Source organism: Zonotrichia albicollis, chromosome 12 (assembly GCF_047830755.1).
Source record: "Zonotrichia albicollis isolate bZonAlb1 chromosome 12, bZonAlb1.hap1, whole genome shotgun sequence".
Lineage (NCBI taxonomy): Eukaryota > Metazoa > Chordata > Aves > Passeriformes > Passerellidae > Zonotrichia > Zonotrichia albicollis.
In genome coordinates, this window is record NC_133830.1 from 1,227,110 (window position 1) to 1,252,404 (window position 25,295).

The window sequence follows — 25,295 nt, forward strand, 5'->3', positions numbered from 1 at the left end:
CCGGGCCGGCTGTGAGGGTGCTTTCCCCGCGGCACGGCCCGCGAGGGGCGGGCGCCGTGTGACTGCCCCGGGGCCGGGGCGGCTGTGCGGGCACGTTTGCCCCGGCGCGGTCCGTGAGGGGCGGACCCGGCCGGCTGTGCAGACACGTTTGCCCCGGCGCGGTCCGTGAGGGGCGGACCGGGTCGGCTCTGAGGGCACGTTGGCCCCGGCGCGGTCCGTGAGGGGCGGGCGCTGCGCGGCCCCGAGCCGCCCCCGCGGCGGCCCCTGAGGGCGGGCCGGGCCGTGCGGGGCGTGCCGGGCCGTGCGGGGCGGGCTCGCCCGGGCCATGCGGAGCGGAACGTGACGGGGCCGCGCCGCCGGGGCAGCGGGGGAAGCGCCGCCTCCCGCCCGGCCAAGCCCCGGCTCCGCACGGGGACAGGCGGGCGGCCAAGGCGTGTCGCGGGCGTGCGGGCCGCCGGCTCCCGTCCTGTTTCCCTCCCTCCCGTCAGCCCGGCCCCCGCGGGCACGGCCCGTGTCCGCCCGCCTTCCTGCCGCCCCCGCCGCCGCCTGGCAGCCGCCCCGCGGGGCTTTCCAGCGCCGCCGCCGCGCCCGGCACGGGGGGGCCAAAAGGCGAGAAAAGCCCCCAAACCATGAGCTGCGCCAGCCGCGGGGCCAGGAGCGCCTTCGGCCGAGCCCCGGTAGGGGCTGGGCACGGACGGGGTGCAGGTAGCGGCTGCCGCGCATCACCGTCCGTCCCCTGAGCCCGCTGCCACCCCGGCTGTTCTCAGCCATTCTGAGATAAAATAAAAACACAGCACTGCTGGATTTTTATCTCGGGGCTGCCTCATGGACAGGGATATCACCCGCAGCTAAGAGAGTGATCCCGGGCTCCCGCGTAGCTTTGGACGCGCCCGCTGTGCCGATCCCGCACAGCGCCGATGCCCGAAATCCCGAATTCCCGAAATCCCGAATTCCCCGCCCAGCGGAGCGGCTCGGTGCCTTCGGAAATGTTGAGCTCACCTTTTGCTAAGCACACTCCCCGGGGATTTCGGGAGGTGCAGCAGGCATTTAAAATAGAAGAACATATGAGACCTTGTTCTTTCCAAAAGGCCTAAGCATGCACTTGCATAATATTCAAGTGTTGTCCCTGTAATTACATTAGGTTTCACTTTTCACAATATTAAAAAAAAAGAAGTTCAATCAGAACTTCACTCTGCAGAAACTAATATTTCTTCTTTTTAACCTTTTATAGATTTTATAGATAATATTTTACTTTAAAAATTTAAAACATTGCTTCTCAAGCTGTTACCTTGCAGTTTATTATTTATCAGTGCAGACCTGCAGTTACTTGGGATCTGACTGATCCACTGGACTCGGGCTTGCAAGGACAATGTGATTTTCCAGATTTTATTATGTTGGGACTTATATATCTGGAACCCAGTGGGCAATTTATGGCTGTAACATCACGCCTGATGTGCCAGTGCCATTAGTGGCATTCTGGGCTGGTCTTAAATGCTTCATCTGCCCCAGTCAGTGCATTACAATGGTTCAGCAGAAACTGGTAATTTAGCACAATCGATGCCTTGCTTCCTTGAAGAAAGAAACCTTTCAGAGTTTTTAATTCAATGTCTCTTAATCTGCTGGAGGTATTGTATTTCCCCAATATAATCCTGAAGAAAACAGTTGTTCTTAAATAAAATATGCTTAATATATAAGTGATACCTTAAGTAAAAGTTGAGCCCTGACAGGGCACAGAGAGATACGATCTCTCTTTAAAGCAATATGAAATGCAGTCCAAATGTGTTCATGTTTGTTCCAGTAACGAGGGAAAGGTGGTGGTGGTTAACAAGAACCAAGAGAAAAACCCCCGGCACAGTCATTTTTAAAGTCAAACCGAGGTCGTGCCAAGCCGAGAGGGAAAATGTATTCTGCTGTATTTTCACATGACATCGAGGGGGTTGGAGAGGCTGCTGCTGCCTCGCCCTGGCACCAGGAGCATCCGTGGGTTAAAGCTGAGTGTTCCAGGGCGGGTGGCCTTGGCCAGCTGGATGCGTGGAGGGGTCTGGGGTATATATATAAATATACACACACCATTAAAAAGTGAGTTGGCCACAACACAGGGATTCTTACATGAAAATAAAATTTTTAAGTGCATCAACAAATGGTTACTGCAAGTCCCAGTGACTTTCCCAAAAACCTTTTCATTTCATTGTACAAATTCTTCTATTCCCACTTTTTATAGCACGTGTATCTTCAGAATGAGCAGGAAGCTTTTTCCATAGTGCAAGAGATGGCGAATCCAAATCCCAGCGGGGCTGGTGCAGAGAGGTGATAGTAATGTGAAGAAACCTGGAACAATCTCTAACATCCCGTGCCAGGAGTCACCCTTCCCATCAAACGTGTGGAAGAGATATTGATAGTACAGGAATGGAGAAGGTCGAAGAAGGTCTATGAAATATTTGACCATTTTGTATTTAAATCACTTCTCTGTAGCTTCTATGCAAAGTGCCAGCCCGATGCAAATCAACACTGCTGAGTCATGGCCAGAGTGGGGGGAAAAAAAGGTAATTAAAAGTGTGACCTGAGAACATCGTGAGGGAAAGAAAAATCTTTTGAGTTTGGAATTTGAGCCGCTCCTTCATGACAGTCACAGCGTACAATTAGGGGACAGTATATCGAGATAAGAAATGCTTAGCACAATTTTAATCAAACATTTATAAAGCCCAAATTATTGTAAATATCAGGTAAGGAACAGCAGAAATATTTTTCGTCTCAGAATTTTCTACAGCTTAGAAAAGAAGCCCTCAACTTCTTAAAATTAAAGGTACAGCAGAGTAGATGGGTAAAATTCTGAATAGCAGCATAACCAGCTATCAGCTCTGGGGTATTTTATATAAAATAAAAATGTATCAATGAAAAGGACATGATTTTCTTAGTCATTCTGGGTCAATGTCTCTAAATATTTTGGGGTTCATTGTACAGAGGTTCTGGTGTAAGGCTGTAGGGTTTCTCTTAGATCTGGTTTTGCCAGCTGAGGATGCAGGGTGGTGCTGGGGGGAGTTTGTGGGGGGACACGGGGGAGAAAAGCTTTTGGTTTTGCTACTGCAGCAAAACAACTTCAGCATTCCGTGCCATTCCCCCTGGCCGTGGCTTTCCGGGAAGGGAGGCTGGGGCTGGCTCGGCGCAGGGGGTGGGTTTGGAGTGAGGGTTCTCGCTGTGCTGTGTCCCGCTGGTGCTCGCAGGAGGGGGGCAAAGTCCTCCTCGTCACTCTGCCGTCACTCGGGCATTTATCTTCAAAGGGCCCGTCGTTAGGGAGCTGTACCGGGGCAGAGGGAGAGAGGTGGGAACGAGGACTTTGGGCCGAACCGTGCCTGCACCGGCAGGACTGCAGCCCGCGGCGTTGAACTCGGGGTGTTCAGGGGGCTTTGCCAGCTCCCTTGAGCTGTGTGAGGGTGCTGGCTCTCGGGCGCAACTCTTCACTTGAATTCCTATCCCAGTTGTTCTGGTGGCTGAGGTTTAGATATCTGTTAGGAGACAATTTTATCCCTGTTATTTCCTACCAATCACATGCTTCCACTCTGGCATTTTCCTACCTTTCCCTCTCAGTTCGGGTGAGGCCACCTGAGCAGATCCCCAGCCGGAGTTTGGGCAGGAGCTCAGCCTCTGAGTGGGTGTTGCGAGAAAAACCCCTGAGCATTCAAATGAAGGACAAGAGCAACAGCTGTAGTAGAGTTTATATTCCAGTGATCATGGGACTTTGGGTCGTTTCCTATCTGTTTTTCAGTAACGTGTCTGGTGGTTATAAAATGAGCAGTATTTATCTGACCCGGGAGGCAGAGACATTACCTCATTGTCACGGGGTCAGTGGCAATTAGACTGCAAAGCCCAGCCAAGCAGTGCCGCTGGGTACAATAGTCTGTGGCAGGCTTAACCTTTACGGTCACCGCTGCTGCGGGGGACAGCATCGGAATGGCCAGAGCACAAATGCCCTTTCCTCCCCAAACCCCTCCCAGGCAGCTCACACACGCTCCTCCCTGGATATGCTAAAAGGCTGCAATATATTAATTTAGGCAGGATGGATGGCTTAATGATTTATATCAGTCTCGATTTGGAGTTAAAAATTAAGTTCGTCACCAAAAAGGTGTAGTAAGGACTGAGTGTAATACAACAGCAATAATTTTTAGACATCAGCCAGCTCGTGCTTACTGTAAACACGGTGTACAAAGGTGAGCAGCCAGGTCAGCAGCCGTGCCCAGCGTCACCAGCCCAATTTAACCTGCACCTGGAGACGGTGACAACGGCACCGGGGAGCAGCGAAGGGCCCTACCCACTGCTGCCCACCAGCAGCTGAGCCTGTGCTCAAGGGCGTTCAGAACTGAAACCAGGTGCTTTTCATCTCTGGAGGTGGCACCCTGATATTTCTGGTCTATTCACACACAGTTGTACGTCACACACAGCTCCTGTCTGTGGGTGACAGGCTCGAATCACAAGGCATACCCCAGCTGTGAATGTAAGGGCCATTCACTTTCAGAGAGCACCTGGAAGAGTCACCCCAGAGGAGCCGCTGACTGAGGGTGCTGGTCACAGCTCCCCGCTGTTACTCACTGGTGCCTGCAGGGGTTTGTTGGGGTGGGCAGGATGCTGCGGGAATGAATGCGCCGCAGGAGCTGTGCCTCAGCCTGGCCGCCTGCCACCAGGGCTTTCCTGCTCCCTGGAGTCACCCAAACCTCTGATTCACGCTGTCTGCCCGGCCTGCTCCTGCTCCACTTCATGCACCACCTCTGGGCTCTTGGTTCAGGAAAACCGAATGTTCTCCCTATTCATTTTGTCACTGTATAAAATGTGGGGTTTGGCGCAGGCTGAGGTAACCCCGGTCTCCCAGAGAGACAAGCTGGGAGAGAGGGGAGGGGGCAGCACTGTAGGTACTGTACAAACATGTAATCTTTCCTCTTGCTTTACAGTTCCAATTACTGAGATTTAGGGTGAGGGTGTGGGTAAGGAGCAAGATTTTCTCCTATAGCCATGTCAGACTGAGGGCTAGACCCACAGAAAGACCAGGAACTAAGCTTAGAAAATATCTGAAAAGCAAAAATCCGAGAGTTTATGTTCTTACCTTGTAGGCATCAGCTCAGGCCCTACATTTGGGGTCTTGTTTCTTATGGCAATGGGGAGAGAAGTGTGGGTGGTGTATATGGGAGGCAGGGAGCCTCTGGCACAGGGATGTGGCTTCTGGTCAGCACTGAACACGCTTCCAGCTGCTTTTCTCCATGCTGGAATCACAGCTGGGAGCTCTGCCCAGGGCAAGGTGGGAAGCAAAGCACCGAATGCACTGGGCAGCAGCCTGGAAGAGCCAGGTAAAAGCTTTAACTAGCAAGATGTCCCTGACGTGGGAGCTGCTTCATTCCTCCTTGGATACCTATTCCTTCCTACCCCTCCCAGGTGAGGGGATGCTGCAGCCCACAGCCTTGCTATCCATCCATGCCTCCTCCAGGCAACAGCCAAGGGTTTTTATTCACTCCACCCCTGCCCTGTGCATCTGTGCCAGTGTTGAGGAGCAGTTGTTGGTAGAGCGTTCCCTTAATAAATGGATTGCTCTGTTTAGGGTGGTACAAGGTGGCTCCTTCAGGGCCATCCACTCATCCCAGACATCCTTTACACTGATGCCCTTGGCTCTGTGCAGGAAATTTTCACAGGGCCAGGAAGAAACTTAGGAGCGGCTGTGATGGCACTGACATCAAAGGGCTGAGAGGAACCTGCCTTTCCATCTCTTCCCAGCATTTACATTGAGCTGGTTTTGGAGGCCACCGTTTCCTTCTATCCCTCCCACTTCCTAATTTTAGGGAAAAAAGGGAACGAGCTCTGGTTGCCAACCACAAACACACACCTTTGGGAGAGAGGCTCCTGACGCAGCAGAGCAGGATGTCTGGAGCACATTCAGGAGCCCATCAGCAGCATTTCCCTGTGGGTGACTCACCCTGCCCAGCCAGCCCTGCCTGTTTGAGGTTTTCCATAGCCCTAGTCCTGGCTTCTTCCAGACTTGGAGCAGCTGTAGGTTTGGGGGTGTCTCCAGGCTGAGTCTGGATTTCCATGCGTTTTGGTTTAAATAGCTTAATTCTCTCATCAGCTCTAGATCTAAGCGGACACAATCCAAGTTGCTCTCCACAGAAGTCTGCTGTCTGTTGAGGTGACATTTCGTGCCAGAATGAGATTCCCTGGCAGCAAAAATTCAAATTAGAGGCAATAAGTACGTTTATCAGTAAAGGCAGTCAGTCACAGGGCCACATTGCAAAGGTCTACACCAAATTTAGCATCACATGGAGATGTTCTTGCAGATGTGGGGCAGTTTTCCCACCACTTTGGGGCTGGACATGGGGAGATACTCTGTGATTTGAGTCCTGCAGGTAGTTGTGCTACTGCACAACCACAAGTTCCACCAGGGAAGGTTTAAATTAGATGTTAGGGAATTTTTTTCACAGAAAGGGCTGTAAAGCATTAGAACATGCTGCCCAAGGAAGTGGAGGAGTCACCACCCCTGCAAGTGTCCCAGAAAACCTGTGTAAGTGGCATTGAGGACATGGTTTAGTGAACATGGTGGCAGGGCTGGGCTGACCATTGACCTCATGATCTTAAAGGTCTTTTCCAACCTTAACAATTCTATCATTCTACTTGATTATAACGTTCGTTGGTTTGTGAATAATGAATGATCCTGTGAAAACTCCCATGGTATGTAAATAGAGGCAAGCTGCAGTTTTTAGCTCCTTTTGGGGTTGCTAACATCGAGGGGATAGAATTTTCTTCTTGGAATGTGATTGTACATGATGTTTGCACCCATCATTCATAAGGAAAAGTTTCTTACAGACTTAACAGATTGTGTTTCCATCTCTGCTGTGTAAAAACAGTGTTATGGACACAAGCGAAATGGAAATCATAACACAGCATCTCCACTATTTTAAGAGTCATATTGGAACACATGGAACAGAGATGGAATTCCACTCTTCACTGCCTTCAGATTTGGTGTTCTGTGTATTTACTTAGCGCTAGAAAAGGAAAGTGAAAACAAACCCGTTGCCTCAATAAAGCCCAGGAACGGGCTCTGCCCCTGCCCATTCCCTTGGGACCAGGCACCATTTCCAGGCAGTGCAAGGCCTCTGGGCAAGCAGGAGCTGCAAAGTCATTCCTGAGATGAGACAAGAAAGGGAAAAAAAGGGCTGAGAGTCAGGGTGAGAAGAGCCAGCTGAGGAGCACTAATGGGTGAGAAAGCTGAGAGACAGGTCTGAGGGATGATAGTGCTTCTGGAGGGAAGGGCTGCCTGGAAATGGGTCTGGCTGTTCCTGCTCCGTGGGGCTCCTGGGGAAGCACCTGCCTCGAGGCGATTTATTCAGCTGTCAGCATGTTCTCACACAGACTCTGGATGCATCCCAGCACCGGGAGTTGGGCTGCGCACAGGGTGCTTTTCCCATCTCCTGGTTATTGTTGAATTTCAGGCTTTTTTTCCGTTGTTGCACTGGCTCAAACTGCTCCTGTTTCTCCCATGGAGACCTGAAAATAGGGAGAAGATTGGGCACTTCCACACCAGCAGTCAAGCTCTAAATCAATCAGATTTTCTGGGGGGATTGTTGTTATTTTGCTTTTTTTCCCCCTGTGAACTTCTCCATGGAATTCCAGCTGCACTTCCTGAGTTACCCTGATTTGGTCCAGAGTTACTCCTTAATTTTTTTTCCTTTCACAATTTCAGTTCCAAGTGTCCCCCTCACACACGTAACCACAGCACAGCGGCCAGGATTGGGCAGGCTGCCCTGATCCAAGTGTCCGGCGTGGCACCCCCTGTGTGCACGTCACAATTTCGGGGTGACTAAGCACGTTGGCAGTGGCTTTCAGTGGCATCTCTGGAGCACTGCTCTATATTTGTCTTTCCTTCCTTCCTCTGTTTGTGGCGGTTTAAAAGAAATAAAGCGTCTCCAAGCTATGTGCTGACAAGATTTGGCGATTCTGGATGGCAGGAGGGGTACGAGGCTCGGCGCAGCGAGTACTGGAAAGATATTTGTCACTGCAGATTCTGCTTGTCATATGCAGAGATGACATGCAGATCTCCCTCTGACAGATTGATAGTCATTCCGAGATGCATCCACCCACAAAAACCACAGACATGCTGCTTGACTCAAATCTTGACTTCAACCACAACTTTGTGATGCAAAACTGGTGGAGTTTTTGGTACTTTTTGTTAAAAATGAAATCTTTATAGGGGTTTTCCAGCATCCTTGCTAGTTACTAAAAACAAACCAACATCAGCCTACTGGATGGGACAGCTCAGTTTACTCGTGGGTGGTTTTGACATTCAGCTCATTAACATGTTTAGTCTGAAAGAATGTTGGAAAGGTAGTAAATAAAAAATTGGATGGAGAAATACTGCATCTCTCCAGAAGTTACTCCTTATGTCGCAGTGACAATGCCAGTTTCACTTAGAAGGAATATTTGTCCTGATTTTACTCCAAATACGCACAGCTCATCCTGAGCGAGCTCAGAGCCTGGTCAGTGTGTTTGTAGAGGTAAATGCACCGTGCTGGGTGTGAAGGTTACGCTCTGCGCTGGCCGGGGCCAGGAAGTTCACAGCTTGGCACGGAACTTCCAGCGCGGCGTGGGAGAACCTGGGCACGCTGGCCCACAGCCAGGGAGTCTCCCAGGGAAACAGGGAGCCACCCAGTGTGTCAGCACGAGCTTTGTGTCCCCAGGTGGGGAAGGCACTTGACGTGGAACTGGATGTTCTGGCACGCGGTGGCTCCACAGGCACCCCTGGGAACTCCTGACAAGCTCTGGGATGGCCCTGATGGAGCAGGGATGTTGGACCAAGTGATCCCTTCCCACCTGACCCATTCTGGGATGGGATGTGTGCCTGGAATTGCAGCCAGAGGGTCTGCAGAGCACAGAGAACACACATGGCAGCGTCTTCAGCTGCTTATGTTGGAAACGGGAAAGGGAAAGTACTCCAAATAAGTTCCTCTTGTTCGGAAACACAATGGGCAATTTAAAACCCCTATTAGGCTTGTGTGTAGGAGCATTTCCCATCCAGGGGGACCAGGGGGATTGCTATGGAGCTGTATTATGACTTCCCTGATATCAATCAAGCCCCCATTATGTAACCAGGTCTCCATCACACACGCCCCAGCGCGAGGCCCCGCCGTGAGCACCGAGGCTGCAATCCCGGCTCCTTTGTCCTGCCCTCTGCCAATTTGCTGCAAAATTGAGGATGAGGCTTGAATTTGCCATTGTGGCGGTGCTGGGGCCGTGGCTGTGCTTTCAGAGCAGTTATTTGCATTGCCTTGATTAGCATGTCACCTGCTTCATTAGCGGAGAAAAGGCTCCTCCACACACTCAGCCAGTCATGCAAATTGAGGAATGCACGGAGATCCTTCCCCTCTAAGACTTGCCATTATTAGCAAAATTGGTAGATTCAGTTTGTTCCTTCCTCTTCAGAAGGTCACTTTTGATTTCTACCTCCAAATGGAAGGTCTTATTTAAGAGACAAAGTAATCCCAAAGTGGTCCCAAACTTTTAACATCCAGCAGTCCTGCTTAATGAAACCGGATGCCAAAGGAAAACCCAGGTGTGTGCAGGGCAGGTGGAACCTCCCTGGTTTCAATCTAATCCTTAAACCAACAGCCATCTCTCTGTCACCCAATCATTAATTTTACTGGATGTCAGTGATGTGTTTTTAGAGCCAGAAAGCTCCCTCCTGTGCAGGACCGAAATTAAACTTATTTTGCAGATGACTTTCTCAGGTTTTGGAGGAATTTTTTTCACTTGAGAGTCCACTAATTGCGAATAAAGCTTTCTGTGATGTCAGAGATACTCAGCTTTTGTGGAAAAGGGTACCCAAATGGGGAAATTAAACAGATCCCTCACACAGCTTTTCTCTGAGATCAGGAAGTTGCCATGGGGCACCAGATCTCAGTCGAGAATGGGAAAGTCCTAACACAGATTTGACCTCAGAAGCTGCAGGGACAGAACCGCCACCAGCCCCAGCAGGGTTTTCACCATTGCCTGTCTCTGCTGGCACAGCCATCATGGGCAGAGGAGTTCAGCCAGAAAGAAAAGTTTAAAAAAGCTTAGAAAACCAAGAGTGAAAGAAGAAAAAGGGAAAATGTGATGGTCATGCATGAAATGTCACTGCAGAAATGAATCTGCAGTCAGGAATGACCTGTTCGTGGGCTGAGGGGAGGAACAGAGTCACTTTCCTCTGCTGACCAGATGACACAGCCTCTGCTCAGGCTGGGGACACGGTGTGACCTCCTGAGCCACCCGTGCCACCCCTGGCACCACCCACCTGCCCTGCATCCCCGCTGCCGGGGTGGTGGCCGTGCTCTGCTGCTCTTGCTGCAGCTGCACCCGAGGGACAGAACCTCCCTTTCTGCAGCTCCTGGGAGGCAGAGCCGCGGTGAGAGGCCCGGGTTCCACCCTGCTGCTTTCACACGGAGCGCAGAGCAGGCTGTGCCAGCGCCCAGCACTCGCTGCTTCTGTCTTTTTAAGGTAAAGATGAAGCAACAGCGCCCATCCTCAGGGGTGCCCTCTCAGGCTGTGCTCAGCCGCCTCCCTCTCACCTGACTGGCACAGGCTCCGGGAAGCCTGACAAATTTGTGTGTCTGCTTATCCCTGGATGGCAGGAGGGGAAGGAGTGACTCAGGTACGTGTCTCTGCTGCTCAGGGAAAACGAAATCCTGCTCCTCCACCGCGCCGGCGGCAGCCCAGTGCCGCGCTCCCTCTGCACACACCTTGCTGCAGAGGGGAAGGCAGATTTGCCAGGAGATATATATGGAAATACATGTGATTAAGGAGTCACAATCTCACTGACAAATCTGGCTGGGAGACTGCTGGTCAGGCTGCCCTCCTTCCTCCCGCCCCTCGGGTGCCCTCCTGAAAGCTGAGCTCTCCTGATGACCTGAGCTGGGGGCACGCACCCACCTCAGACAGTGTGTGCACTTACCAGATTAAAGATGATTAATTGTACCAGGTAGTTCCTGCTACATCTTAATCAAATACACATAATCAGCAACGCTCCTGTGCACACGATACTTGGAGCTGGAGGGGTTTTTAACTCTCACATGCTCCAATGACAGCCACAAACCTGAACTATCAGTGGGGAGAGTGTGAAGTATCCCAGCCCGGAGTGACCGCAGGTGAAGTTCCCTGGGTGCCAGTGCCTCTCACTGCTGGAGGAGGGACATGCTCTGGTTTTAAAAAAATCAACCTCTGGCCCTGTGGGCACTGGGAAAAGCCCCATCCTTACCTGCCAGGCCCCTGTGACACCACATCCCAGGACACCTGTGTGTGACAGAACTGCCACACACCACCTTGGAGGGGACACAAACCACCAGCAGCCTCTGACCATAGAGTATTTTGCATCATTTATTTAAATACCTATATTTATGCATTTACAAATTTTCATAGCTCTTTCTTTAGCTTTTTTTCTTTTTTTTTTCTTTTGTAGACAGTATTGCAGAGAAGTCAGCTTCTGTAAAATGAGGTCCATGTATAAAACTATGCAGCGGATTGGAGGAAAAAAACCAGCCAAACAACAACCCAACAAGTTTCCTTTCACACTCTGGAGAATCAGAAACCAAAGAAAGTGACCAAATGAAAGGGGGCAGGGAGAGGAAGGGGTGGGACAGAGCAGCCTCAAACCAGTGGCTCTCACACAAGCATTACACACATCAGTGCTCAGCTACAGGACACGTTTCAGTCGGTGCAGTGCCTGTTTGCTAAAGCTTTAGCAGGCACGTAGGTCTCTAATGAAAAAATAGAAGGAAAGGATCCTACACACTGAGAATGCAAAGCCTGGACAGCCTCGGCTCGGTCCTGGGAGACTGCACCGACTCGCCAGCAGTGCACCCTCATTCCAAACTTCATTTTGCATAAAAAGTTCCCTTTAAGAAATCTTAGCATTTAAAAAACCCGGTGTCTGAGCTCTTCTAGCTTCAGTACTCAAAAGAAATCTCTTGAAAAATACCTCCTGCTTTCCTCACTCGGAAGCTTCAAAATAATGTTTTGCTTTAATCGATACCAATCAAACAGCTCACGGAGTCCCAGCATCATCCCTGGGAGGAAGAGGCAACAAATATGGCATTGCAAGATATTTACACACATGGTACAAAAATGTCCAAGGGTATGAAAAAATCACCAGTTACACAATTTTGCAGCAGCCTCATTTACACCTGTAATTTTATACCATTTATTACATTGTACTAACACACCAGATCCAAAGATGTGCACTCCCTTAGGACATTCAGGAGTTCCAAATATATTGTGATTGCATAATTCATATTGCACAATTGTATAAAAACATAAATACTAGCTATTCTATTCTTTTTTTTTTTTTTAAATACAAAATACATGTCACATAGTCAAATAATCTTTTCAAGTGCAATTCAGGTGCTCTCTTAAGTCCTTCCAAGGAAAAGGCAATTTTGATAGTTTTGGCACAAAGTTTAACCTCTGTCCCGTGCCAACAGTTCTAATCACAATCCACGCGCCCCCAGCTTGATAAGAGTAGCAGTCATATACATCTAAGTATAAAACCAGGGTATTTACAGGATGCACAGAAGGTTCAGGAGCAGCCTCCGGGCCGGGCTGTTGGGGGTGACCCTCCCAGCTCAGGCTGGTTGCTGCTGCAGGTTCACATTCATGGGCGGGGGGTGTCCAAGGAGACCGATGCGCTGCTTCTGCTTCCTCTGCTCTGTCATCTGGAAAATTAACAAGTTTGCTCATTAGGCCCCGGCGCTTCCTGTGCGTCAGCTCGCCCGCCCGAGGGCCTGTTGTGCTTGGCGCTGGCTGCAGAGCCCTGGCTACAGCCAGAGCCTGCTCCTGGGCCAGGGGGGACTCCAGACTCAGCATGGCCACGAGTGTCTGTGTGCCCGGACAGGGACAGCCCAGGAGAACCTGGGCACTGCCAGGGACAGCCCGTCTGTGTGCCCGGACACTGCCAGGCCAGGGACAGCTCAGGAGAACCTGGACACTGCCAGGGACAGCCTGTCTGTGTGCCTGGGCACTGCTGTGTGAGGGACAGCCCGGCAGAGCCCAGACACTGCTGTGCCAGGGACAGTCTGTCTGTGTGCCCAGACACTGCCAGGCCAGGGACAGCCCAGGAGAACCTGGGCACTGCCAGGGACAGCCCGTCTGTGTGCCTGGACACTGCTGTGCCAGGGACAGCTCGGCAGAGCCCAGACACTGCTGGGCCAGGGACAGCTCAGGAGAACCTGGACACTGCCAGGGATGGCTCATCTGTGTGCCCGGACACTGCTGTGTGAGGGACAGCCTGGCAGAGCCTGGACACTGCTGTGCCAGGGACAGCTCGGCAGAGCCCAGACACTGCCAGGGACACCCGGCAGAGAGCAGGAACTGGAGCGGGGAGCAGCCTGCAGAAACCTCCCCTGTCAGGAATTCTCTGTAACCCGTCCAGCAGAGGGGGCGGAAAAGGGGCGAGCCCTGCAGTCAGGCTGGGAATACCCTTGCCTTTGCTGGAAAACACTGAGCACTCCCTGCTCTCATCCCGAGTGAGCCAACAGCCCTCCCCATCTGCCAAGGCAGGGCTTAACCCCCTCACTGCCACACAGCCCAAACTTCGTTATTTAATGAGTGGGAAGCAGACGGGGAACGCCGTTCTCCCCGATCGGTGAACCATGAACGGGAAATGGATCACTGGTATTGCTGATATTGAGAAATGGACACATTCCAATGGCTCCACTCTGCTTTTTAAAACTTTGGGAGGCTTCTGACAAGTTACATAAGCCATGTAAGGAATGGCTCTGGCTGGGCAGGGTCTCAGGAGCGAACAGCTGGGTCCCACAGCTGGATCCCACAGCTCCTGCCACGCTGTGGCTGCAGAGGAGCCACAACACGGGATGGCTCACAAGGAATGCCAGCACAGCCTCATCCCTGCCCCACCAAGGGCACCTGGGCTCCCCCAAGAGCACCCACACCCTCAGGGCTCAGCACATGATCCACACTCCCATCCTGCTCCTGCTGCTCCTTCCAGCTACAGCCACCATTTAACTTCTCCAGTTTTTGCTGTTTAATGACAAATGCCAGCCAGTGTCACTGCTTGTGGCAGCAACCCCAGCAGAAGGCAGGTGGTGTGTACCTGTTTGGTTCATTTGTAACACACTTGGGATCACAGAATTGGTCAAGTTGGAAAAGACCTCCAGGATCAAATCCAACAGTCAACCCAGCCCCAGCACCCTGGTCACCGTAAACCACCTGAGTGTGTCTGTTGAAATGCCCAGTTTCAGCACTGATGGAGTTTCCCAGCTGGGCAGGGTACCCTGGTGGCTGGCCAGTGGCTGACCTGGGGCTCTCTGTGGGGATGGCATTGCTCCAAAGGGACAGTGCTGGGCAGCCTCTGCAAGGCTGCTCTGCTGCACACCCACAGCTCACCCTGTGCCCACTGGCACTCCCTTAACCAGCAGCAAAGGGGCTGAAACACCAGCATTCCTCTTGACACCATAATTAACCCTGACCTTGCTCACTGCCAGGCCCAAGAGAGGCAGAGCTGCTGTTTTCCCTCTCCCCAGGGCTGACTGCAGCCTCCTGAGAACAGGGCACACTTCTGGAATTCTCTCCACAAAAAGCTGCTGACACTTCACAGGGCATGGGAGCAGGAAGAGAGGGTCTTCCCAGAGCTCCCTGAGCACACACACAACCCACTCCCTGCTGAACCCAAATGTTAAACTGCTGCTAGGATAACCCACAAGTTATGGAAATGCAGAGAGGCCACGAGGACTTGGCTTAAAAATGCCTCTTTACATTAATTATCTTCACTGAGCAAACTGAGAGCACAATTTCACACTGCCAATAAACTGATTCAGAGGACGCATGGAATAAAAAGGAAAGAAAGAAGAATAAAGAAAAGGGACTGTAGGAGATATTTTTCATGCTGTGTAGAAAAGGGATTGTGCACCCTGGTGCAGGTGTTTGTAGAAGATGTGGCTTTAAAAAAAGGGAAGAATAAAGCAACCAACCATAAATAAGAGGGAGAAATGCAATTTTGGTGTCAATGCAGAACATTATTAATCCTGCACTACACTTAATGCTGTGTGGAGAGCACAGGGCTGCAGGAGGGAGCAACTTATTGCCATCACATTTACTGGAGAGTGAATCTCCTGCAAAACCTTTCCAGTGACAGCACACCTGGGCTAACAGGCCATAAAAACCAGGCACAGCAAATCCCAGGGAGCTGCCAGGCCCTGGAATTGTGCTGCCAGCACCCAAACACTGCCCAGGGGTTCAGCTGAGCCAGGCTGGGCTCCCCAATAATGCCTGGGCCTGACAGAGGTAGCTTGGCTCCAAAGGTTGTCACCCTGAGCCACACCTGGAGCCCAGGGGGGCTGTCCCCAGCCAGGCCTGTCCCCAGGAGCATCACCTGTGCCTGTCACCCTGAGCCTCACCTGGAGCCAGCCCCCAGCCAGGCCCGGCCCCAGGAGTGATGCTCAAACTCTGGGAAGGATTTCTGGGTGATTACATCTAATCCCCTGCTGCTGCAGACAATTATGGTGTAATCTTTTCACACAGAATTAAAGTGATCAGGATTTTAATGGCTCTTGGTGCACTTTGGGGAAGCAGGCGGGCTGGAGCTCGGCTTCTAATAATTAGAGTCTCCAGAAACCTAACAAGCTTGAAGAGCAAATGAATGAGAGGTTTTCCCTTTATTTAATTACAAGAAAATAAATACAAATAAGAATTCCCTGAGTTAGTTCCTTTCCTGGAGACAGTGCCTGATCAGGAGGAGGGATATACTGGCTTTGTCACATAATTGGAGCATCCTGCATCTTCAGCAGGGCTCTCAATAATGGTACTTAGGGGAATTCCTAAAAGCTATCACCACACTAATGAAGCTGGTTTCCTCTCTTGCTTTTACAGTCAAATAGCTCTCTAAAAGCTAAACCCTTCATTCTTGTTGTCACAAAGAGCAAGGAGAGGTTTTAGTGCTTGGTCAGCCAAGAGGGCTGCGAGCTTCAGAAGGAAGAAATGTGTCGTGAGGCTGTGGCCATGGGGGGCTCCTGTGCCTGCACCTGGAGTCAGAGCCTTCAGCAGGGACACCCAGCACACAGGGCTGGGCCATTGTTTCCAGGCTAAACAGCCAAAACCCTGCCCAGCAAGAATTAAAGCCCAGACAAAAGAGCAACCGCCTCTGCCCTGCATCCTCGGACCAAGTGGAGCAAGGGGCTCCGTGGCACCGTGCCTGAGCACTAATTACAGCCCTGGGCAGCGAGGCTGTCAGCTCCCAGGGCCCCAGTTAATCCCTTCCTTGCCTCCACAGGGTGCTGGGGACAGGGCCCAGCTGCAGAGCTGATTGGGAGGCAGGAGCTGATCCCAGTGCTGGCTGCCAGGGCTCCTGACACAGCAGAGCTGCATGGAGACACCCAGGCAGGCCAGCAGAGCTGGGCAGCAGGGATGGCACTGCTGCTGGGACAGGAACTGCTCCATCCACCACCCAGGTGCAAGTCAGCAATTCATCTCAGCCAGTGCCAATACCTACATCAATTCACTAATTGAACCATCTGGCTCAGGTTATTAATGCACAGAGATAAGCAGCCACCACAAACAGCTCCTGCCAGCACAGGCAGCAGTGCTTTCCTTCCCTGCTCCCTCCAGTCAGGCTGGGATCCCTGGGGACAGCACCAGCTGAAGCCCTGCTGCCTCTGTCCTTCACAAAGCCATTGCTGGGCTGGGCACCAGCCCACGACAACCTCGAGCCCAGCCAGGGCAGAAGCCACCCAGCTCTTGCTGCAGAGAAGCTGCTGCAGCAGAAAACCCTGCGAGGTCTGTGGAGCACTCGCTGGCTCACAGCAGCAGCAGCAGCAGCGTGGGGTGCAGTGCAAACCCTGCTGGGATGTGTGAGCTGCAGGCTGGGGGTGGCAGCAGCCAAATCTCATCTGCTCAGCAGCACAGCCGCAGCACAGAGCGACCAGCACCACCAGCAACCACTCGAGGCTGCTCCAGTGTTCTCAGTGGGTTTTGAGGTGCACAGGGTGACACAGCCCTGGTGTCAGTGTCACACCCTCTGGCTGACAGGATCACACTCAGCTCTTGGGGTTAAAACCCCAAACAACAACAACAACAACACCCGCAGGCTCCCTGCCCCAGCCAGGACTGATTGAAGTTAACTCTGGTGATGTTTTTAACACGAGTTTTCCCTTTCTGATGTGGCCACTCTGGAACTCGCCAGCTGGGCCAGCACCAGGCAGGTCAGCTGGAGCATGGGGCTCTGGAGGGACTCTGGTTTGTCACTGCTTTCCTACCCACGAGCCACTCTGGGGAAGCTCTCCCTGGGGTCTGCAGAAGCTGTGGAGCTGCAGGAGGGGCTGGCAGGAGCCTGTGCTGCCCATCACAGTGTGTGCCTGCTCCTTACCTGGTCCTTGAGCTCTGAGAGCTGCCCAGAGAGGTTGGTCACGAGCTTCATGGTGGACTCCAACTTCTCCTGCAGGTTCCTCAGCTCGTTCTGCTCTCCCTCCGAGTCGCTGCTGACCAGTGACATGGCCCTCATGCGGGGGAACCAGTCCAGGTTTCTCTCCTGAGGGGCACACAGCAGGGCACAGTTAGCGTTTGCCACCTGAAAACCTGCCCCCAGAGCACAGCTCTGCAGCCACGGGACATTCCTCGATGCAGCAGCTCTGTACTTATCTGGAGCTATCTGCACTTATCTGCATTTGCATCTCACTGGAAAGTTTGCAAAGTGCCAGCCCGAGGCACCGAGGCACTGCTGGGAATTGGGGCTGCTCACTTTGGGTTTCCTCTCCAGCCACTCCCTGTCCCCAGCCCTTGCTCCCTCACACACACCTCAGCATAAATGCACAACCACTGGACATTAAACCAGCCCAGATTTCATGTCTGGACAGTGCTAGAAATCTGCTGCCATCTCATTATCTTTTAGATTGTGTTTGAGGAAGATTTTCTGCTTTTTTGGTCAAGCAAAGCTTGGCCGTGCTGTCTGATAAAAGAAACCAAGTTCTGGAAATTCTTCCATAGCTGAAATACTTCCTTTTTAATGAAAAAGAAAATCCTATTTTGACTGTCTGGTTCAGGCTAAAATGAGGGACAGATACATTACAATGCACTGCCTGTAGGGTTTTCCCTCAGCCATACAAAGTCTCTCATGGTCCATGTTTGAGTACCAGTCAGAAATGCCACCGGACACAGGAATGTCACTGGACACAGCAATGCCACCGGACACAGCAATGCCACCGGACACAGCAATGCCACTGGACACACACTCACTCTGAGGAGCCTGTACAGGCTCACACAGGCACTCGGGTACTCGCCAGAGATGTTAAAAATAAAGGCAGGAGCGGAACAGAAAGCCACAAAAGAGGAGGAGGGGTGCACCCCACGTCCTGACGCCTTACTCTTCAACATCAAACTGGTTTCCCATCCAGTCTGCTTCTCCTCCCACGCTGGAGATGTGCTCTGAAATGGAAGCTGAACTCGGGCTGGCTGAGGTGAGGTGTGTGTGCTCTCACAGGTGACACAGCTGGGGAGCTCTGAACACGCCAGCCACGCTGAGGGGTGACTGCACTGACACCGAGGGGTGACTGCTAATCAAAAATCAATCAGCACTGCTGATTAACAGCGACCAAAGCTCACCCCACTGGCTGGCCAGGCTCTTCTCTGGGCTCCCAGCTCGTTTTTAAAGCAGCACTGCAAACTCCTGGCTTTTTGTCATTCCCTGTCTGAATCTCCAGCTCCAAGCCTTCCCTCCGTGCTCCCCCTCGTTCCCAGGAGCATCCATCCTGCTTAATCAGGGCTGTGCACCTCTACAGAGAGCTCCAGTCACATCCTCTCTGCAATTCAGATGCGATGCCAAGACTCATCAGCTTAAATTAGCTGTCTCTGATGTGCCTGGAGTTTCCTTTTGCCAGGATGAGAAGGCAGAAAGCAGAAAGCAGGCCCTTTCCCATGCAGGCACCACAGCATTCCCACGTGATGCAGAACTGCCAGGAAGGCTGTTTGCTCCTGATCTCTGTTTACAGGGCAGATGGTTTCTGCTAATAAAAGGGGGGGAAAAAAAAATCTATGTACAAAAAAAAATATGCCTTTACCAAGACAAGTGCCAAAATATTTTGGACTTTAGGGAACGGCAGCCCCACAATTAAGGTTTAATGGCAGGAACAGGCAGCACTGCACTGTGTTCTTCCAGCTGTAGTAAAAGGCTCATTAGGGAGGAGGGGGCAGCTCAGCATTTGTGCTCAGGTCCAGCATCTCCCACCCAGGGAAAACCAACAGCACCAACTGCACTTCCCCAGGTTCCTCCAGGGAAGAAACAAGGGCAGAGGATGAGGAAAATTGGACTAAAATGCAATTTATATATGCAGGATTGCCTGGAGCCCCAGGTCCATGTCCTGAGGTTTCCAGGCAGACACAGGAGCCCTGAAGCTCCTGCCTGCCCCACTCTTGCTCCAGAAATATTCTCCTTATTCCCAAAAAGGTTTCTAAGGCCATCCCCAGAGCGTTCCCAGGCCCATTCTTGAGAAGGATGAAAGGGATGAGGGAAGCACCAACTTTCCCTACCTGCAGTGTTTCATAACAAATACCCCAAGCACTTTCCAACATCACTCTGCAATTGAAGCCAGCACTGCAGCTGCTGCAGAGGCTGTGACTTGATCCTTGCAGGCCCAGAAGGTGAAATCAAACAGCACCCACAGCTTCTGCAGCCTGCTCAGAGCCTGCAAACTCGCTGCGTTTCTGAAAGCCCCAGCCCTCAAAGTCAGGAAATCTTGGCTTTGATTTGAACAAAACCAACAAAGCACCTCTGGTTCTCATGTCAGGTTGAAAGACGAAAACCAAGCCGTGAACTCCAGAGGCTGAGGCAGGGGAGGGCTGAGCACAAGGAGACACAGCCCTGGGGGTGTCTGAGCTCACACTTCAGCTGGAACTGGCACTGACCCACCTGGAAAGGGTTAATGGGCACCTGGAAATTCCCTGTGCAGGGACAGCCCAGGAAGGACCTGGGCATCCCTGCCCACCCTGACTGGGCTGCACTGCTGTGCCTCCCCACCCCACAGCTGCCAGCACCACGCTATCCCAGCATCTATCTGGGCATGTCCAGCTGCCCCCAGCAAGGAACAGGGGGTGTCCACCCAAACAGGCTGGGGAAGCACAGCAGAGGTGCAGATACATCCCTGTGGAGGCACCAGGCAATGCTGCTGGCCAGGCTGGGCTGGCACTCACAGGGAGGACAGAGGAGAGCTGCCAGCACGGCTGCCAGGACACAGCTCTGCCTTCTGCACACACTCTGGATTTCCCTGGAAACCTTGAGCCCGCTCTTGAGCCCCCCCAGCCCCGCAGAGAGGAGCTGGATGTGACCAGGCTGCTGACACACAGCCTGGCCTGGCCCTGCTGCGAGCGTGGGGGTGTTTGCTTTCAAATAAATAAATATTTAAGCAGAGCCAGCACCAACGGCACGGAGCAGGAATGCTGAAAGGTCAGGGGATGGTGATCCTGCTGGGCCAGCCTGGCTCCCAGCACTGCCACGCAGGGGTCAATAAAAGATTTATATCTCCACGATCCAGTTTCTGCTGAACTTCAGCTCAGCCCTGGGGTGCCTTTAAAGGCACAGCTTCATGTCCATCTTGGGGCTTTGGAGGTGTTGCAGAGGCACTGAGTGAGCCTGGAGAGGGGAGGCTGCCAAGCTCCTGTACAGCTGCTGGCACCCACACACCAATGATGCCCTCTGCCCTGGGATCCTGGGGTACAAGCAGCTCCTCTTCCCAGCATCCTGGGGTGCACTCTGCTCTTCTTCCCTTCCCAGGATCCAGGGTACTCTCAGCTCCCCATTCCCGGTATCCCAGGGTATCCTCAGCTCCCCATTCTCAGTATCCAGGGTATCCTCAGCTCCCCATTCCCAGTATTCCAGGGTATCCTCAGCTCCCCATTCCCGGTATCCCAGGGTACCCTCAGCTCCCCATTCCCAGTATCCCCTCAGCTCCCCATTCCCAATATCCCCTCAGCTCTCCATTCCCAGTATCCCGGTATCCCCTCAGCTCCCCGTTCCCAATATCCCCTCAGCTCTCCGTTCCCAGTATCCCCTCAGCTCCCCGTTCCCAGTATCCCCTCAGCTCCCCGTTCCCAGTATCCCCTCAGCTCCCCGTTCCCAGTATCCCCTCAGCTCCCCGTTCCCAGTATCCCCTCAGCTCCCCGTTCCCAGTATCCCCTCAGCTCCCCGTTCCCAGTATCCCCTCAGCTCCCCGTTCCCAGTATCCCCTCAGCTCCCCGTTCCCAGTATCCCCTCAGCTCCCCGTTCCCAGTATCCCCTCAGCTCCCCGTTCCCAGTATCCCAGGGTAGCCTCAGCTCCCCATGCCCAGTATCCCAGGGTATCCTCAGCTCCCCATTCCCAATATTCCAGCATCCCCTCAGCTCCCCATTCCCAGTATCCCACTATCCCCTCAGCTCCCCGTTCCCAGTATCCCCTCAGCTCCCCGTTCCCAGCCCAGGCCCATCCCGTGCTGCAGCAGCCCGAGCCAGCGCAGCGCTGCCGGAAGTGGGCTGACCACAAGCGCTGGGTTTCTGGGTTTCGGGCCGCAGCTCTTTTCTAGGTAAAGTTGGAAAAGTCCCTGCTGTAAGGGCAGCAGCAGGGGTGCTGCCATGCCCTGGGAAGGCAGAGGAAGCGCTGCTGCCATTCATTCTGAGAAGAGCCGGCTCCTGCTGCCTTTCTGATGAAGAGTGCTTCTGAGAAAGGCGGAGAGGTGACCTCAGCACGGGCTGTGCCAGCAGAGGCATCACCCTGCCCCTCCTGGGCAAGGGATGGCAGCTCATGGCAGGGAGCAGGGCTCTGCTCGCCCCAAGGGCTCCCCACTCCTCTCCAAGGTCCCCATGTACCCTGTGCCTCAGAGTTATGGGTGCTGACGGGCTCATTCAGCCCTCTCCAAAATAAATCCCCACAGCTGCCACCAAAGGGCTGCCCAGCAGCATCACTTACAGAATCATGGAATTATTTTGCTTGCAAAAAGCCTCCAAAAACCTCACCAAGTCCAAGCTGTGCCCCATCCCCACTTTGTCACCCAGCCCAGAGCACTGAGTGCCACATCCAGTTGTTTCTTGAACACAAGCAGGGAAAGGCAGCAGCAGCAAATTTCAGTTTCTGTCATGGGAAGTTAAAAATCAGACCCACACAGCTACCAAAGAGCTCTGTGAAGCACTCTGAAAACGCATCTGTTTGTTTGTGGTGACATGGGACTCCTCTTGGGTCTTTCTTAAGCTTCCTGGAAAAATCCCCACATCAGGTTCTGTCTCTGCTGCAAAGGGCTCACCATCACTTCTTCCACACCGAGCTGCACTGCTCCCCTCCATGAAAACCAGCATCTGATGGTGTCTCCCCCTCCACACTCAGAGCATTCTCAACTCCTCACATGGCCCATGTTGTCCCACAAGAGGCTGGCAACACAAGGTTCAGGGTGCAATAACTAATTATTTCCTTTTCTCTGTTAAACACCCAGGTGGCACTCGGGCTGGCACAGAGCAGCGAGCCTGGAACACAGACACCACTCCCAAAGGTGCAGGATGACCATGGCCCTGCCCCTGGGACAGCTCTGCCGTGGGTGACTGCCTGGAGCCTGGCTGAGCACCCCCAGCCCGATGGACCGTGGGGACAGGGCTCCTGAGGGCCATGTCCGGCCTGCCGAGAGGACGAGGCCTCCTCTCCACACCAGCTCCTCTCGGGCTGCTTGATCCCACTGAAGTGGGGCCCACTATGGCTGTGGGGCCGGGCAGGAGCAGCAATTCCCCAGAGGGGCTGAGCTGCACAGCTGCTGGCAGGGGCTGCTGTCACCCACATCCTCTTGCACAAGGGCCAGCGGGGTCAGGTGATGACTCAGGGCCGGCCTCACCCCAGCCCGGGGCTGCCTCAGCACGCTCGGCCCCAGGGTTTGTGCTCCCCGTGTGTCACCCCAGGGTCTGTGCGCCCGGTGCTGGTTTGTTCTCTCAGTGCTGGTTTGTGTTGTGTTCCCGGTGCTGGTTTGTGCTCCCCGTGTGTCACCCCAGGGTTTCCAGGCAGGACCCTTCCCCCTCTCCAACAGGCACCCACCCTGGCAGCTGTCTGGGATCCACCCAAAGCCAGCAGTTATGCAAACATCCATTCCCCAGAACTGCCCCCAGCCTTTCCTTCTGCTTTCATCCACCCAGGCCTTGCTCACACACACGCTCAGCCCAAGGGGAACCTTTGCCTGGTCCAGCTGGGATGCCAACCCAGGATTCCCAGCATGGATATATATATATATATATATTCCCAGGTGGTTTATCCGGGAAATCAAGCACTGGGTTGGAAGGGATCTTAAAGCTCATCTTGTTCCACTCCCTGCCATGGGCAGGGACACCTTCCACAGCCCCAGGTGGCTCCAAGCACTGTCCAAGCTGCCCCTGGGCACTGCCAGGGATGGGGAAGCCACAGCTGCTGGGGAAGATGAGGCTGGCCATTCCTTTCTCCCAGTGCAGCTCCTGGGCTGCACCAAGGGTGGAACAAGTTCCTCCCCTGTGAGCACAAAGCTCAGCCGTGCCTATGACACAGTGTTTCCAGCAGCCCAGGGCCTGCTGCCAAGCACTCCGGGCTCTCCCAAGCCTCTGCCATGATTTCTTCATTAACCCTGCAATTATATTGGCTAACTCTGGCCAGCTATCTCAAGATGCAGCTTGTTGGGAAGTTACCACCAAACAAAGCACTGTCAGCTCCAGGTCACATCCTGACCTCCTCGGTCTTCCTCCTCCTCCTCCTCCTCTCCCAGCTTGCACCAGTAGCACGGTGACTGGTAGCCCCAAAACCCCAATTTCCTCATCTGTAACCCAGTCATTTGCACGGGCTGCTCACCCCTGTGTCTGCAGCTGCTTTGCTCAATATTGATATGACAAATCTCTCCTATTTGACTCTGCCTGAAGTACAGGATTTCCAGGCACGAATGACAGATGAACATAACCACGTTTCCAACACTTTCTCAGACTGCAATTTCGTGTCCATATGTCTTTCACCAGTGCTGCAATCATTAAGGCCTTTTGGAACGCTTTGGGTTGGAAGTGTCCTGGTGTGCCCTCGTCATTCCTGGGGTGCTGCAGTGCCAAGCCAGTCCTGGCCATCTCCAGCTGAACTGGGTTTCGTGGAGAGCCTGGGACACTCCTCAAAGCCATCCCCACTGCTGAACGCCACCTTCCTGCTGGGTTTCAGAGCAGTGACTGTCCCTGCTGGATAACTCCCTGGGAAAGGCTTCAAGTCACACCTGCACTTCTGAAAGGAGGAGATTTAAAAGCCTGACACTGATGGAATCTCGTCTTTGCTTACCAGGAGGCTGTGCCTTGGCAGCAGTCACTCAAACCCAGAATCAGAAACATTTTCCTTCACAGGACAGAGCTCAGAACACCAAGGAAAAAGCTCAATGATATCCTTAAATCCCCAGCTTTGTACACAGAGGTTAGCTAAGGCACAAAGGGAAATCTGTAACCTTCATTCCTATTCCAAATTCCTTTAAGGCTACCTGTGCCATCACTCCCATTTGTAAATGGTTCCTCTTCAATGACAACACAACCCAGATTTGGAACTCAGTGCCCTCGATCTGGACACGGAGCTTGGGCAATTGTGCCACCTCTGCCTCATTTCTGCAATAAAGGCTGCTAATGACACAGATCCTGCCTGGATTGAAAACAAAGGGGAACTGCAGGAGCTAGGCAGGAAGATCCATGCTAACTGTTCCAAAGCAGCCTTTACTTTTTAATGAGCACATCTGCATGCACAGCCCCTGCCAGCCCAGGCTGCTGGAGGTGCAGAGCAGGGGATGCAGAGTCGGGCATGCAAATATTTGTCTGTGCTGTGACAGCCCATGCAGCTGCCTGCAGACAGCTCAGGAATGCACACAAACCCCGGTGCCTGTGTGGTTTTCTCCTTAGCGAGCTGCAGAGTGAGAGATGTGACATATTCTGAATGCCTGCACACAGCTGGCTGTGGCACAGCCCTGCCAGGGCCCCGGTGACAGCTGGGCTGGCAGGGCTGCAGGGCTGCCCAGGCTGCCACAGCAATGCAGGCAGAGCCCAGACCTCCAGGAGGAATTCTCAAGGCAGGATGGCAAGATAAGACATTTAAATGAACTAATCTGCAGGGAGTTGCACGGAGTTCACATGAGTCATCTGGGTGTGGATGTCAATGTCTGGCCAAGGCGATAAGTGGATCCCCCCACCTCCCACACACAGGGTGTTATTCAGACATCACCTGATCTTCCTGGTGACTGCAGAGCCTCCAGAACCGGAGCCTTTGTTCCTGGGAATCACGGGAGGCACCCTCAGCATCCTTCCCCAT

At 53.0% G+C, this 25,295-nt stretch overlaps 1 protein-coding gene across 9 annotated transcripts in view; it reads right to left on the minus strand.

The window, feature by feature from the left end:
- Positions 1-12,284: 12,284 nt before the first annotated feature.
- The window catches only part of ITPR1 (inositol 1,4,5-trisphosphate receptor type 1), a 157,893-nt gene continuing 144,882 nt past the window's right edge, over positions 12,285-25,295 (minus strand). For all 9 annotated transcript variants that reach the window (XM_074550302.1, XM_074550301.1, XM_074550298.1 and 6 more), the window contains 2 exons: positions 17,378-17,539; positions 12,285-12,713 (listed from right to left, as the gene is read on the minus strand). In XM_074550302.1, coding sequence (XP_074406403.1) covers positions 12,624-12,713; positions 17,378-17,539 — 252 coding nt within the window. In that variant the 3' untranslated portion in view covers positions 12,285-12,623. The remainder of the gene's footprint in view (positions 12,714-17,377; positions 17,540-25,295) is intronic.